Consider the following 16376-nt stretch of genomic DNA (forward strand, 5'->3'; position numbering starts at 1 on the left):
TTTTGTCCAAGTCTCAGTTTTGTGAAAAATTCCAATGAAAAGCTGTTATTATTTTATCAGCATAAAAGTAGAACATATATAGCCATGAACGACGTAATGACATGCTGGTCAACAATAGAATACACACATGATGGTAGTTACATAAGATTATAATAGATCTATATTATAATCTTATCACCTAGTAACATCTTAATGATCCTTATCCAGTGTAGGCCTAGGCTTATATGAGTGTGTGTGTGTCTCAGTTTGTAGCAAAAAAGCTTAAAAAGTGAAAAAAATAATTCAAATGGAAAAACACTTAGAGGATGAGGACATAAACCTGTACAACATGTTTGTGCCTTAAGCTAAGTGTTACTACAAAACAGTGAAAAAGTTTTTAAAAAATTTAAAAGTTTATAAAGTAAAAAAGTTACAGTAAGCTTAGTTTATCACTGAAGAAAGAAAAAATATTTTTTTATAAATTTAGTGTAAGTGTACAGTATTTACAAAGTCACACTGTACAGCTGTGTACAGTAATGTCCCATGCCTTCACATTCACTCACCTTTCACTCACTCGCTGACCCAGAGCAACTTCCAGTCCTGTAAGGTCCACTCGTGCTAAGTGCCCTGTACAAGTGTACCATTTTTTATCTTTTATACCTTATGTTTACTGTATCTTTTCTATGTTTAGATGTATTCGATACATAAATACTTACCTTTGTCTTACAGTTGCCTACAGTATTCAGTACAGTAACATGCTGTACTGGTTTGGAGCCTAGGAGCAATAAGCCACACCATATAGCCCAGGTGTGTAGTAGGCTATTCCAGCTAGGCTCCTGTCAGTGCACTCTGTGGTATTCATATAACAACGAAATTGCCCAATTATGCATTTCTCAGAACATACCCCTGTAGTTAATACACGACTGTACATGATTTTAAAAACTATCAGTACAGATATGCATAATATGTAAAGCAAGCCACTGTCAATCCATCCAGTCTCATTTTACAAGGTGCTTTGGCCATATCTGTTTTTATTTTCACTGGCAGTGTTGTGGTTTGAATGTTTGTCCCCTCCAAAATTTATGCTGAAACTTAATCCCCATTGTAATGGTATTAAGAGTGTGGGAAATCTGACAGTAGTATCTGAGAGGTGGGACCTTTGGGAGGTAATTGGGATTAGACGAGGTCCTGAGGGTGGGATATTAGTGGCTTTATAAGGGGAGGAGGAGAGACCTGAGCTGGCATGCTCAGCCCCCTCCCCTTGTGATGCCCTGCACCACCGCAGAACTCTGCAGAGTTCCCACTAGCAAGAAGGCCCTCACGAGATGTGGCCCCTTGACCTTGGACTTCCCAGCCTCTAGAGCTATAAAAAATAAATTTCTTTTTGTTATACATTATCCAGTGTCAGGTATTCAGTTATAGCAACAGAAAACAGACTGAGATGAGGTGGCAATCAATCTAAATAATACGCTTATAGTTCTATTTCTTGCTTTATCATCTTTAAACAGTGCCTATTGACTTTGTGCCATGAAAGAGAACAAATTAATTTAGGGAAACTATCCCTATCTAACCCCACTTCCAATTTTTGCTGGCAATATCATTATTATTTATAGATTCTTAACTATCTATTTTGACTCATCAATTTTAAACAGTGCTTCCAGATTCCCCATTACGTAAGATGAGCAAACTTACAAATACAACCTGAACAGAATCAGAAGCAAAACTTAACTCTAAGAAGCATTTACCTTGTTCATAAAGTAGCTTCATATTCGAATCTTTGCAGGCAACCAGATTGTTGAGCAATGCAATCACACTTTGCATGGTGTTACCCAGAATGCTCTCCTGATGTTCCTGCAATAGATCATAATTTCCATCATAACCATACAGAAATACAATTACATCATCATAAAGGCAAATGAGCAAATGATCTCCATCCCTTCATTCTTTGCACAAGGTTAAATGATTACACTTTTGCACTTTAACGAAGCGAATCCTGCTGTGGTAAGGCACGCCCCATCAGTGAATTAAGTGAACTGGGAGAGAGAGTAAATCATCCAGACAGCAGTGCTGTGTCATGCAATCCCCTTGCCGTGAGCTGAGGGGCAACACATGGCACTCTGTGCTCTTAGTGTGCAGGAAAGGAACAACCAGAGAACGAGTATATGGAACCCAAATGACCATGTTTGAAAGTGACTTTGAGATCACAAAAGAAAACTACTTACAGAAATGTTTCTGCTGTTTCGAGATGATCCTGGTATTGGTATTTTCCCACTGTAGTCTGGCACATTTATGGTTATGTTGGATCTGACTAACTGTGTTACTGCTTCAGTGCAATAAACTTCATTTGGGACCTAAAAGAGCGGATTTTACTTTCCTCAACACTTACTATCATACAGTAGGGAGTAACTTGGGCCCTAAAGAAAATGCGGAAAATGAGTAATTCTTCAGTCATAATTTCTCATTTAAAAAAAAATGATTTCTTTGTAATTTAAAAAATATCTCAAAAAATAGCTTGCTTTTCTTTTGTTCCCTTTTTGATTTCTCTGAATTTTTAAAAAATTAAACAATTAACAGATTGTCAATGAAAACATGAAATGTCATATAATTCAAAAATAAACAGAAAGTCTTTAAGGTCTGGGAGTAGGATGAGGCAAGGGAGACACACAAGGGTGAAAAGTGAAGGGAAGTGTTCACTCTCGGGTTCACGCAAGTACTCGGGAACAGTGAGGGTTCTAGGAGTCTGTCTTGCCTCACTCTAGTCCCACCCCGTTCTTGACCACTCTGCTAATAGCTACTGCCATCCTGAAAAGCAACAAGTAGGCCCAGTAGTGTGCTCCATCCAGACATTTTCCTATTCATTTTCCTTCCTTCCCTTCCTCCCTCCCTCCCTCCCCAACACACAGAGAAATATATAGTTTGCTGTGGGGTTTTTAAAAAATGTGAATTATATCATATTTATTATTCATTCAACAAATAACTAAAGAATAGTTATTTAAAAGCGTTACCACTGTCCCATAACGGGCCTGCTTCCTGCTCAGGAACAGACCCCACCATGTCTGTGGAGTAAGATCTATTGTCTGTCTCTTTCTTAGTAAACTTTCTGCTGTAGCTGGCTGCTCTTGAATTCTTTCCCCATGAAGCCAAGAACCCACTTGTCGAGTTCAGGGGGCTTTCCCCTCTTCATTAGGAAACCCCCTGCATCACAATAGCCTGGGTACCAGAGTGGGAACATGGAGCAGACTGGCCAGGAACCTCTCGACTGGACAGCTGGTTTCCAGAGCTCACAAAATACCTACATTGCATCTGGCTCTGAAACTGCTCTCTCCACAGACCAATAACTCCCAGTGACGAGAGACGCTTGGTTTCTTATGGGTTTTACCATCTACATCTTTGCTTGATACAAGACAAAGAGTTTGCTTTCCAAATACTGATAACTAAAAATTTCAAACTTCAGAAACACGCGTAAGAGCACTTTTGTGGTAGATGTTAACGTTTGAATGTTTCACTGACACCAGCTTAAGAAGATTAATGTGGAAGCGATGGTCTGCCACCAATTTCATCTAATTATTCTTACAGTTGGTTGGAAGGGAAGGATGATTAATAAGCACCAAGATGACACTACATGTTATTCATGATAAAGTAACTAACGATACATAGAAAACCTCTTCTTGTGAAGAAAACTGAAGCTAATAAATCTTTTATTTTGGGTCCCATTTGGTAAAGTGACACATACTGCTCCTTGTTCAAAGACCCGTCTGTCAGCAAATATAGGTCAGTCTTACTGGAGGTAAATCCATTGTTTCTTTGAGATATATATTTTTATGACTAAATGCACCTTTTCTGTGATGCCCCTGGCAATTATTCTGCTTGTTCTGAAGCCAATACTTTAGCTTTTCCTGTGCTCAGGAAGTGCCACTTGTTCATACAGGCATGTCCTTCAATACAAAAGCCAACTCTCCAAATCTCTGTTACCTCTGGACACAAAGAAACCAGGATCAAATCCCAGCCAAGTAGGTTATCGGGGTCCCCTCCTGGGGATCCCACAGTCACTGCAGAATGAAGACCTCTGCAATTGGCAGAGTGTAAAGCTAAGGTACACTCTGATTATCAAACATCCCTAATGAATATTATGACCAGGCGTACCCTGGGAAAAAACATATTTGATTCATAGAATAAAAAAGGGACCAATAATCCTGTAGCCAGATTGGGGAAAATTGCTCTTTTTTCTATTCTAGACATTTTTTTTCTTTTTTTTTTGGAGACAGAGTCTCACTTTGTTGCCCAGGCTAGAGTGAGTGCCGTGGCATCAGCTTAGCTCACAGCAAACTCCTGGGCTCAAGTGATACTCCTGCCTCAGCCTCCCGAGTAGCTGGGACTACAGGCATGCACCACTATGCCCAGCTAATTTTTTCTATGTATATTAGTTGTCCAATTAATTTCTTTTTATTTATAGTAGAGACGGGAGAGGGCCTTGCTCTTACTCAGGCTGGTTTCGAACTCCTAACCTCAAGCAATCCACCCGCCTCAGCCTCCCAGAGTGCTAGGATTACAGGCGTGAGCCACCTCACCTGGCCAATTCCAGACATTATTAAAAAGACTGTTCATTATTTTCTTTCCTGATGGTTTGTAAACTATTCATGAACAGATCATGAACTTTGTTCAGTATAAAGTAGGGGCTTTATGAAAATTATAAAAGTTGTAATACAGAGTTATCTTTACTTGCTCTTTCTTCTTATGGGTGTATATTCCTTCTGCCATAGTACTGGGGAGGGAGACCTCAAAACAGAGTAACTGTTCTGCTCAACATGATGATGTGGTTTTCTAGGAGAACTAGGACAGCTACTGTTCTGGACTAGATCATAATTTCCCCAGAAAAACTGCTAAATACGTGCAAAGAGCAGCTGAGAAGGTATAAATGTGAATTAAGCACACTTCTATTAACTTTCATCAAATTTATTTCATTTCTCTTAGCAACTTTAATAAGATTTGTTCTTGTTCACAATCATATTAGCCTGCAGGGAATAAATTATGCATTGAAAAACATCACATTTACTTCTTAAAGATGGTTTGGAGGATTATATGAAAAGAGAAAATGTGAGAGTAAACATGTACAGCTAGAGTTTTTCTTGGACAGATCTAGAAGACTAGTGGAAAGGGAAAAGGAGATGCAAGTTTGCTTCAAAGACCACAGGCCAGAGTTGGAGGGGAGTGATAATTCTGATTAAAGACTGTGTCATCATTAGATGCTCCTCTGGGACAGCCCCTCCAACTCTCCCAAATTTATGCCTGAGTCCTAAGCTGAAAGGACAGTAACAGCAGGCTAGGTAAAATCCTGACGTCTTTTTTTCAATCTCTGTGACTTATTACTAAAGCAAGGGATTCATACCATTGGTGCCCTGTCACATATGAGAGAGACAAAAGCAGGTGATGACCTGCAACAGGGCTTTTGGGACAGAGTCAGGGGCCTAGGCATCAGGCAGCCTGAGGGTCTACCTTGTCAAGCAGCAACAGAGCAGCCATGTGGGCCTGAGCTGGGGTAAGGCTGCCCCGATTAACATACTGAGAATTTACTATGTGCCATGGCCTGTACCCCAAGCACTTTACCTACATCATCTCATTTAATCCTTACAGAACATGCAAGGGGCTACGGTTCTCTTTTTATCAGTGAGAACTGAGGTTTATGAGGTCAAGTGTAACTTGCCAAACTCTGTAGTTGCGAAGCTGGGATTTGGCCTGCAGGATGACAGAAGTCATGCCCCTAATCATGACCTCACGACCACAAACAGGGTGGTGCCAGGTCACCCAGGCCAGTCAGCATACTCCAGGCAAACCAAATCCACCTGTGGAACCACAGGGTTAACTGGGAAAAACTAAAAGGAGTCCAGAGTAGAGGGTGGAAAGAACCTGAGAAACACCGATTTGGGGCTGCTACGGTGGGGCTTGTCCTTCCTCCTTTCATGCCACAGTGCACCCTACCTCGGCCACCACCACTGAGAACTCCTGGTTTCATAAGTGCCCATAATGTTTATCATTATGCTGCAAGTCGTACAACCCAAGAAGCACAAGGTAGGTGTTAGGCAACCACAAGAAAGGAAAGAGTGAGCGTATTACCCAAAAGAATAAAAACATATAGTAGAGCCACCAGCATTCAGGGCACTTGTGTTTGTGTTGGCTGATGGGTGAGAGAGGAAACAGCTCAGAGAAGAGGGCAACACTGATACCCTACAGAAGGCAATCCCCACTGCACTTTAAGACTGTGACGAAAATATTTAACTCCTTCATCCATAATCCATAAGCACAGCTGATCTAATTTAGGTGCCTGACACCATAGTGTGTGGACATTCAACAGAAGACTTGAGAGCTCTAATAAAACATAGCATTTGCCAGTCGAGATAATTAGAATTGAAGCAGCAAAATTCTGGTGTTTGGCAACATAGATGAAACAACTTCATTAAAATGTACAGCTTCAGCAAATGAAAGGCAGGAGAGCACTGGACCCTGAAGAATCAGCCTTCTCAGAACTAATTGCTTCAGTGCTTAAAAGAGGACAGCTCGGAAATACCAAGGGCACAGCAAGGAAACGCCAGCAAATGACCAGCCTTTCTAAGGCGGTATCACTGTAGACAGGGCATTCTACTTGATTCTAATATTTGATGCTAAAAATGACGCTGGAAGACTCAGATGTCCAGATTAGAAAGTTTCGTAGGGATCTGAATAGTGAAGATAGGAGATACCCTTAACAACTGAACGTAACAATGAACCACAGTTATCCTCTTTTGCCTTTGGTGCAGGTCAGAATTTAAAAGACAATTAATTAAAAGACCACAACTAATCTGAGGGATGAGAAACTACACAGAAAATGAAAAGCAAAAAGCACACAAGTGGGGGTGTGCACATAGCATCCATAATCTCTTAGAAATGCAGTATATCTTATTCAACACACATTTAGACTACATTTCAGGGGAAAAAAATTTCAGTGTTGTGCTAAGAACACTCGTCTACGGTGCACACACTTGTGTGCTGGGACCAGAGTGCTGCTTCAGGATGCAGTCGGGTGTGTCCACTCACTTTCCTTGGCAAACATTCTTTCAGTTGGCCAGATTCCCACAGCTCTGAGCTCCAAGCTCAGAGAAGAGTCAGAGCATTCAAGTGAAATACGTATGTTTGAGGGGGAAAGGACACTTTTCCATATTCCTGATGATTTTTCAAGAGGCTATTCCACAAGCAGCTCCAACTCCATGGACTCTAAATTGAGTTTATCTCCTCCTTTGCCCTCAATGTTTCCTTCTTTTCTGTTTCCTGTTTCAGTGAAAGGCCCTACAACCTGCCCAGCCACCCAGCCACAAATCTTGGGATCATCAGGACCACCACCTGTCTGTTGTCTGCCTCATCCAGCCAGCCACAGAGGTCCCCTGGGCGTCCTCTGCTCTCCATCCCACTCACCTGCTTGAGATCAGGCAATTGCCATCCTTTGCTGGGACCAAAAATGTCCTAATAGGTGTCTCTACCTCCAGCCTTACCTCATCTACTGCTACCAGCCTCCTCTAAGGTGGCAGAGACTCTGTCTCCATTCCTAGGACTTAAATCTGAGAGGCTGCAGGCCAAGAGACCGCATCAGTTTACAACAGGCCCAAGACCATTGCTCCCCAGTCCAGTTCGTGTCCACAGCAGCCATGGTGGGATTTAAAGCCCCCAAAGGAGAGGAAGCTACAAGACGCATGGGATGATGGCCCAGCAAGGATGTTGTCACTCCACTGCTCCCAATCCCAGAGAAGTATCACCTTCATGATCTTGGAAATCTTCTCATGACTTTTTTGAGCCAAATACTGACCCCCTAGGGGGTGAGGATCAAGGAAGGGGATATGCTGAATTAAACTGAGAGGACACAGGCTAATTTAAAATTAATTCAGTCATTTACCTCACAAATATATACACAGATTTCCTGGAAAGCAAGGACAGGACCTGGGGGTCCAGAGCGGGAATGTCTGGAGCATGATGAAGTTGGGGTAAATGCCACTGGGCATTTGCTTTGCCAGTTGGGCCCTCTGCCAACATGTCAGGGCTTCTGGGGGCAGAGCAGGCTCTGATGGGCTGCAGAGGCTAAGAGACAACTTTGAAGCATGATTTTTTTCTCCCATCTGGGCCAAAAATGTATGGTGCTCTCACTCTAAGACGCTGGAGGTATAGAGTTAAGTCTCTTCTTTTACATGGGGCATCATCATTTGAAGGCCTCCCTCTACTTTCTTCATCTAAGACATGAGAAGGGAATTTAAAACTATATTTAAATTTGACTGACAGACACTGTAGAGGCCTTCTAGCAGCGGCAAATACAAGTTATGATCAGCGATACATTCCACCTGGCACAGGAGGAAGGGTTTGATCAACTGGTACCAATTGTCAATCAGTATGCTGAGCTTGTCTTTAGAATTCCAGTCCTCATTCAACCCCAATGGCAGTGTGCTGTGAATGCCCTTCTGGCAGGTAAATTGTGTCACTTGGCTTTCCTGGCCCCACCCTTTCATGTTATTTAGGCTTCTAAGCAGGAAGCTGCCATCCTCTTGGGTCCCGAAGGAGCCCTGTGCCTCAAGGCAAGAGCAGGGGGTCAGAGCCAATGCTGCTCGGGCAGGAGAACCCTGGCAACGGGGCCAAAGGGAAGCTGCCAGGACCAGACTCCCTAAGGATGGACTGTGCCCCTTTTATGTATCTGCCTGGGGTGTTGAAAGACGGGCCAATCTGCCCCACAACACGCTATGTGAGCTAATGACCAGCCTGAAGGACGGACGACAATGAGAAAAACATTTTCATCCTGGCACACAACTCCTTCAGCCTTCTCCTCGTATCCCTGCACTGTTCAAAAGTAAAAATAATAATACAAATACAATAATGATAATAAGGTCTTAGCAAATAAATGCCACTTTAAAAAATTCAGGCCAGATGTTGTTTCTTGAAGCTGAGGCTGTAAGGAAGGGTGTCCTTGTGTTGAACAGTGTTTTCGTCACCTCCCGAGCTTCTCTCCCCACTGCATCTACCATGTGTACGTTAACTGTTGGCTCTTCCCCTTCCTCGCCAATGCTGAGCTCCTTGGGGAAAGGACTGGGGCATAGAATCATGTCCCAGTGCCTAGGTGTTGTGCCTGGTACACAGTGGCCTGTGAAAGATTAATAAAAGAGTGATTGCGCTCAAAGTTGCTTGGGTGAATAGAGCTAGAGAAGGGAAAGCCAGCTATTGAGAGCCTCCTTCAAGAAACTAACTAGTCAGTGACTAGAAACTGCCTTCAATTAAGCAATTATAAATATTTATTGAGCACCTAAAATTTGCTATATAATGGTGTGAAACAGAATTACCAAAAGGATAAAAATGTCCTTTCTCAAGAAGTTTTCAATCAGTATATACTTACTTCTGAATAATGCTTGCAATAAATGATGGATTCAGAATTTTTTTTTACTTTAAAATACACAAAATACTAAATACTCTCACATACTAAATACTTGCCAAGTACTAATGGAGCATCTGCATCAGCGTGGGAAACATACACTTCTAAAATTCCAAAACACATTTTATTGAAACACAATTTGAATGAGATTCTCCGTAAAAGATAACTGCTCAAAAATATAAAAAAGTGTCCCATCCTAAAGAAAGAAAGTATTACACATGGTGTAACGATAAGAAAGATCAATGCATACAGTGATCACGAGGCAGTTTTCAATTAGAGCTATCTCTTACCATGCGAATGTGCAAAGTTTTCTTAAGGGGAGTTTACCAAGGGTGGATACTCAACAGTCCCTGTTTCAAACAGGTACTAGTAAATCCTGCAGGAAAAAGATGTCAGTGGAAACTGGCTAGAAGTTTATTGAAAGCTAAGGTTTTAAAGAGCATAAAGGAATGGTGTGCCTCAGAGTAGAAAGAAAACTGGGCTGAGCTCAGTTCTAAGTCTTAGCCTGCCCCAAACCAGCTGGAAAACCTGGAGCAGAGCAAGAATCTCAGAGCCCTTTCTAGTGCAATCTTGTCATTTTAAAGATAAAGCAACTGAATCTCCAAGAAGTGAATATAAGGAGTAGGGCTAGGACTTAAACTCCAAAGTGTGTCTTCCTTTCCCATTACCTCCCACTGGCCCTCACAGTCCTTTACCTACACATGTCAGAGCATGCGTAGTCAAGGGTATGACTTCACACTTGATCTTAGCCAAAGGCCAAGAAGCAACTCAAAGATATATGTAACTTTACAACAGACACCTTTTTGGCCCACACTGGAGTAATACTGTAAACACTGCTCCTTGGAGCTGCAGGATCAGTTGCCCTTAACGTCTTCTCCGGTAGGTCAGCTCTTACCCCTGAACAGCAGTGGTAAGAGGCTATTGCTAATTAAAATGGGAATACTCCAACATAATGCCTGCAGACCCTCAGGCTCCAGAAGAAATATTTACTGAATCTAACAGAATTTTTCCGTTTTTGCAGCAGAGGGCTCTCTCTAAAGAGGTAAAGGATATCTTACGATCAGGGTTGCAATTTTAAGCAAGCAGCACCTTTTTCCAATAAAATATTCTGAGCAGGTAACATGTCAGACATCAGGGGAACTACAAGCATGTACGTATATGGCAGGTTTAAAATTCAGCAGCAAAAGGCATCCTGGATCTCTGTCACTCACCCTGGAATTTGCTGCTTTTGGTATTTTTATGCATGATCACACTTCTGTTCCCCATCTCCTTAACCTAGGGCAGTCAGCTTTCCTTTCCTTAGACTCTACCTTAGATAATAACAGTTATATTTATATAATCACTTTGGAACATTCAATGAGCTCATTTCTGGCCACATAGTGACAGAAACTTTGCCATCTTGGAGAACCAATGGTTGCAATGGGATAAAATGGTCCCAGAAAATGTTCACCTCCCAGATAGTCTTTTGTGTCTTTTTCTTAACTGGAATCAGAAGATACTCTAGATATAAACATAAACTAAGTAGTATTAAAGTGGGTCAATAAATATGTCCAAAGTCCCATGTTGGACAACTATGAGATGGGTCGATCAAGAAGCCTTGAAGTGGGAAAAGGTGTGGGAGAATCCACAGAATCACTGAATCCACAGACCCTGTGCACAAGCAGGACATGTGCTGGACATACAAGACAAATGAGGAGATTCCAGATGTCAGGAGACGGACCAACTTGACCAAGGGAGAAAGTGACCATATATTGTCCAGTCTCCATCTCTGAAGTCCAGAAGGTAAGTCTGGAGAGTTTAAGTACATTTCTCAGGCTGAGGCAGATTGGGAGTCTGATAAGGGCCTTGCGACACAAGCTGAAACCCAAATCTCCTCTTCAGTATCTATTCTGGGACACCTATGGAGGTTCCTGGCTATATGCTGAGCATCCAAGACTCATCGGAGGAGTGTCTATTTGGTCACACCCTATTTGGTCACATCCACTGTCTCTGCATTGAAGCACCAGCCCCACTAGTCCATGAAAAATCCCTACAATTTAGGAATGAGGAAGTGGGAAGGAAGGAAAGGGAAGGCTTTGGTCTTGTCCCTCCCTCCCTTTTTCTCTCCCTCCCTTTCTTTCTCTCTTGTTTTGGGACAGAGTCTCCTTCTGTTGCCTGGGCTAGAGTGGGTCTTTTCATATTTTTAACTGCTGCATCCCAATAAATGAGCTTCTATCTTTAAAGGCTTGTGTGTCAAGATGGCTTGACTAAATTTTCCTCCTGCAGGTCAAAGAGAAAATCAGAAATCAAAATGAGTGCTAAGCTCGAATGTTTATAGCAGCACAATTCATAATTGCAAGGCTGTGGAAATAGCCCAAGTGCCCATCAATCCAAGAATGGATTAATAAAATGTGGTATATGTATACCATGGAGTACTATTCAGCTCTAAGAAACAATGGTGATATAGCACATCTTATATTTTCCTGGTTAGAGCTGGAACGCATACTACTAAGTGAAGTATCCCAACAATGGAAAAACAAGCACCACATATACTCACCAGCAAACTGGTATTAACTGAGCAGCACCTAAATGGACACATAAGTACTACAGTAATAGGGTATTGAGCAAGGGGGAGGGGGGCGGGTATATACATACATAATGAGTGAGATGTGCACCATCTGGGGGATGGTCGTGCTGGAAACTTAGACTTGTGGGGGGAGGGGGGGAAAGGGCATCTATTGAAACCTTAAAATCTGTACCCCCATAATATGCCAAAATAAAAAAATAAATAAATTTTTAAAAAGAGAGAGAAAAAAAAAATGAGTGCTAAGAATGAAAGGACAGAGGAAGGATGGAAGTGAGAAAGGCTGGGGATGAAGGGAGGAGGGGAAGGGAGGATGGGAAGGGAGGAGGAACAGATGGCTTTCCCCAAGAAGGAAAACTGAGTCCAATGAAGCGAAGCCCAGGGCACAACAACAAGTTAGCAGGTGCTAAATCCAAAGGTCTGCCCAGCACAGGGCAGCTGTTCACCTCCATCTGGAACTGGCATTTGTTTGCTAACAGTGAGTCCACAGCCCTAATGTGTGTGCAGCCACTGGGTGCCTCCACTGCTAACCAGCAGGTCAGAGCAAGGTGCCCAGAGGCAGCAGCCCTGTCCCTGCGCTTTAGCACTGTCTAGTGGCTTTCCAGTGTGACCCATACCATTCCCCACAGAAAGGGAGCAGAAAAGCAACTGCAGTCTTCCTCTCTCTCTCTCTTAATTCCAGGCACTTCAAGCTATTTCTCAATTCACAGAGCACAGGTGTCATCGAGATTGCCTTCTTGCTACCACACTCTCACTTGGCCACCCCCTGTGAGAATACAGAGTGATGGTGTCACAGCCCTTCCTGCATGTGAATTTTGATGAGCTGCTGATGACTAGCCATGTGGTCCCGTCAGGCTGACTTGCTGGCACAGAATCCTTCTGCTGGCATGCATGACAATGGACAGGCACCAGTGACAGCTGTCATGAGCTTGTGTTTGTGTGGGATGGGCAGAGAAGGTGCTAGGTGTGGCGATCTTTAGGAGATGCCCCTGAGCTTCAGGGACATCCATACACCATTCGTGGAGGACTGGATTTTATTATTAGCCAATCTTATTAGGTAATCCTAGAATCTTATTTCTCAGGGCATAAAGAACAAGTTAAGGCCGGGCGCTGTGGCTCACGCCTGTAATCCTAGCTCTTGGGAGGCCGAGGCGGGCGGATTGCTCAAGGTCAGGAGTTCAAAACCAGCCTGAGCAAGAGCAAGACCCCGTCTCTACTATAAATAGAAAGAAATTAATTGGCCAACTGATATATATATATAAAAAAAATTAGCCGGGCATGGTGGCGCATGCCTGTAGTCCCAGCTACCCGGGAGGCTGAGGCAGAAGGATCACTCGAGCCCAGGAGTTTGAGGTTGCTGTGAGCTAGGCTGACGCCACGGCACTCACTCTAGCCTGGGCAACAAAGCGAGACTCTGTCTCAAAAAAAAAAAAAAAAAAGAACAAGTTAAACAAACCAATAAAAAAAAAAAAAGTAACACCCTGTTTTGGAGGCACAAGAAATAACCTATACATCTAAAGTAATACAGTTTCATTTCAACATACTCTGAAGTTCAACTCCATGTAGGCTCTGCTACACTCAGGCTGGGGACTCCCCCAGACAGAAATATGCTCACAGCAATGACTCTGAGCCACGGCATCCAAGTCATTGACACCAGGCACATTAAAGGCAGAAAAAAGGAGGTAAAATCTCAGGAAGCTGGAAACACGGTGTTTAAAACCATACATCAGACAGAGAGCCGTCCCCCTACAGCACCTGAGAGCTCCCAGCTGCATCGTTTTTTGCATCAGCTGCACATCCTCCAGGTGCACAGCTGGGAGCTCCGCCCAGAAGCAAGCAGCAGGGGAGAAAACATGGCAGCTCCCAGGTGCAGAGATGGAGGCCCCATGGGAGGTGATCTGCTGAGGACTCAAGCTAACCAACCTCCAAGGCCCTTTTCTGCTCCAACATCCTTTGATGTTAAACCCAAATTATTCCCGGGAAAGAACACACAGGGAGAATATTTGAATGAGAGGTTAAATTATGTCAAATATTTTAACAATTTCTAAGCTTTGTGATTGTATTCGGACAAAATTGTTCTGCACAGTCTCAGTCATTTGTGGATTACAACAAAGATCAAATATAAGTTTTAACACAAGACTGGTGTCCCCCATTGACCCCTTTCCACAATACACACTGTTCAACCTAGGAACAACATAAAGTTGTGATATATTGCAAAAAAAACAACAAAAAAAGAATCCTCAGAAGCCTTTCTTCAACCCCCAAAGAATCCTGTAAACCAGAATCCAGCTACATTAGTAGTATGAAGCCCAACTTCATCACACAAATATTGGCCAAGGAGTTGGGAGGAGGAGTATATTCATGAATTACCACAGTCTTCTCAATCAGAGTCTTACAATATAGAAAACAAAACAGAGGACCTATTTGGACACAACGAATGGCTTGTAGCTGAGCTCCCCCCCCAAAAAATAATAGGGTTTAATGTGAAATTGTACACATTTAGAACACAAACATATATACGCATACATCTATAATAAATACGTGAACAGTTTGTGGATTATTCATCACTTTGAGTAGGCTGCCTTGCTAATATCCTTTATATTATACAAAGTAGACTATTTTGAAAACAGTAAAAAAAAATGAATACTCTCCTCTGCACACAACTGAATGTCATTCCTTCAATGAGCTGTATGAAGAGCAGCATTATCGGCAGGCCACCCAGATCCTTAGGAAGTGCCCCAAACCCGCACCCAGGTACCAGCTCTTGGGCAGCCTCTACCCAGGCGGCAGCAGGTTGGACAAGCACACAGGCTAAGGGGTGGTGCTGCGTCTGACCCAGGCTTGGCAGGAGTGAGCTGATCAGGCTTGGCAGGAGCGAGGCGGGAGGTTTTAAGAAGGAGATGGTGATGGCTCTGAGCAGGAGGCAGCAGCAGAGGTGGGGGGGGAGCTGGGAACTTGAAGAGGAGCACAGACTGTGGCTTCCACAGACACGATGAGACACGGCAACACGTGGTGGAGAGAAGTGGGAAGTGACAAAGGCACACCGAAGCCGATTACGCTCAACACCTGGCTAAGACTTTTGGAATCCACACTAAATCTTTCTTAATGAGTGCCTAGAATACTAATTTCTTTTGGATTCAGTGGAGTTGAAAACAAACTAGAAATACACTGTCATTACAAATCGGAGATATCAAGCACGTCACGTCTGCACAGAGTGAGGAGAGGAGCAGCCAGCCTGCGGTCAGCCCCACGGGGCCTCTGTCACTGCCGGCTTCTCAGAGTCTTCAAGTCACCTCTGACGCGGCCTTCGACCCAGGACCTCAACACCTCGCTTTCTGCTTTCACACGGCCCTCTGGGCCTCTGGGCGCTGACTTCAAACTGAACCTAAATTAACTAGTCTCTGCCTCTCTGGTTGGAAAGGCCAGCACCCTCTCCCTGCTGACATTAAACCAAAGGGGCAATATTTTCCAGAAGTTTTTAAAGTGTGTGGATTCTTGGCTCTTCCCACCTATCAAGTGCTACAAAACATAAAAGGCTGGCACTGCTACTGATTACTGATTCTGTTATTACCTACAAATGTGATTTACCTGTGGCTATGCTTAAAGGCAAAAGGATGTAACTCCATGAATTCTTAAGAATCCTCAGAGCCTCAGAGACATTCATCAACAGGTCTTAGATTTGTTTTCAACTCCAGAATTGAACTTCTTTTGTGTGAGAGCTCTTAGATAATGATATTTATGGCTTTCGGGAGATGGGGTGAGGAAGAGAGTATAAGAAATTCTGGATGTGAGACATTGTTATCAAACAGCAAAAATGAAAGAACAGAATATTATAGGCTATTTTTGTTTTTTAATGGAACTCACAGGCTTCTATATGTGCCCCAGAAATGCCTCAGAACTGCAGTGTGGCAGGAAGCCTAAATGAGGTCTCAGAAAAGATAATGGAGCTTTAATGATAGAAATAGTAAGAAAATTAAATCTCATCATGTTCCATTAAGCATACTCTTAGCTCCCGTTTTTACTAAATTATTTTATTATGATTTTGCCTCTGTCTATTGAAACAACCTTTTATGGCAATTTGATTTGCGAGCATAAATAAGTCTCATTTATTTTCTACTATGAACCCCTGTGGGATTAATAAGAAGAGATGGATCATCTAAAACTTTTACCCATTCTGCAATCAGGAAGTAACCATTCAGGGAGATGAATACTTTATTTTAATATTTATATTTGTGAGGGAAGCATTACACTATAATTAAAGTCTCATTCAACAGTAGCATATCACCTGCTAGAGAGACCATCATTTTCCCACCAGGCGGCTCTTTCTGTTCTCGTCTTGAAAGGGCAGCCAGACCACGCACACTTTCCTGTGCTGGTGTGTCCTACATTCCCTGTCACCTC

General features: G+C 42.9%; 1 protein-coding gene across 2 annotated transcripts in view; it reads right to left on the reverse strand.

Moving 5' to 3' along the window:
- Positions 1 to 16376, reverse strand: part of ULK4 (unc-51 like kinase 4) — a 541908-nt gene that overhangs the window by 233369 nt on the left and 292163 nt on the right. For both annotated transcript variants that reach the window (XM_076006616.1, XM_020284578.2), the window contains exon 32: positions 1725 to 1830. In XM_076006616.1, coding sequence (XP_075862731.1) covers positions 1725 to 1830 — 106 coding nt within the window. The remainder of the gene's footprint in view (positions 1 to 1724; positions 1831 to 16376) is intronic.

The sequence above is a fragment of the Microcebus murinus genome, chromosome 1, assembly GCF_040939455.1.
Source record: "Microcebus murinus isolate Inina chromosome 1, M.murinus_Inina_mat1.0, whole genome shotgun sequence".
Lineage (NCBI taxonomy): Eukaryota > Metazoa > Chordata > Mammalia > Primates > Cheirogaleidae > Microcebus > Microcebus murinus.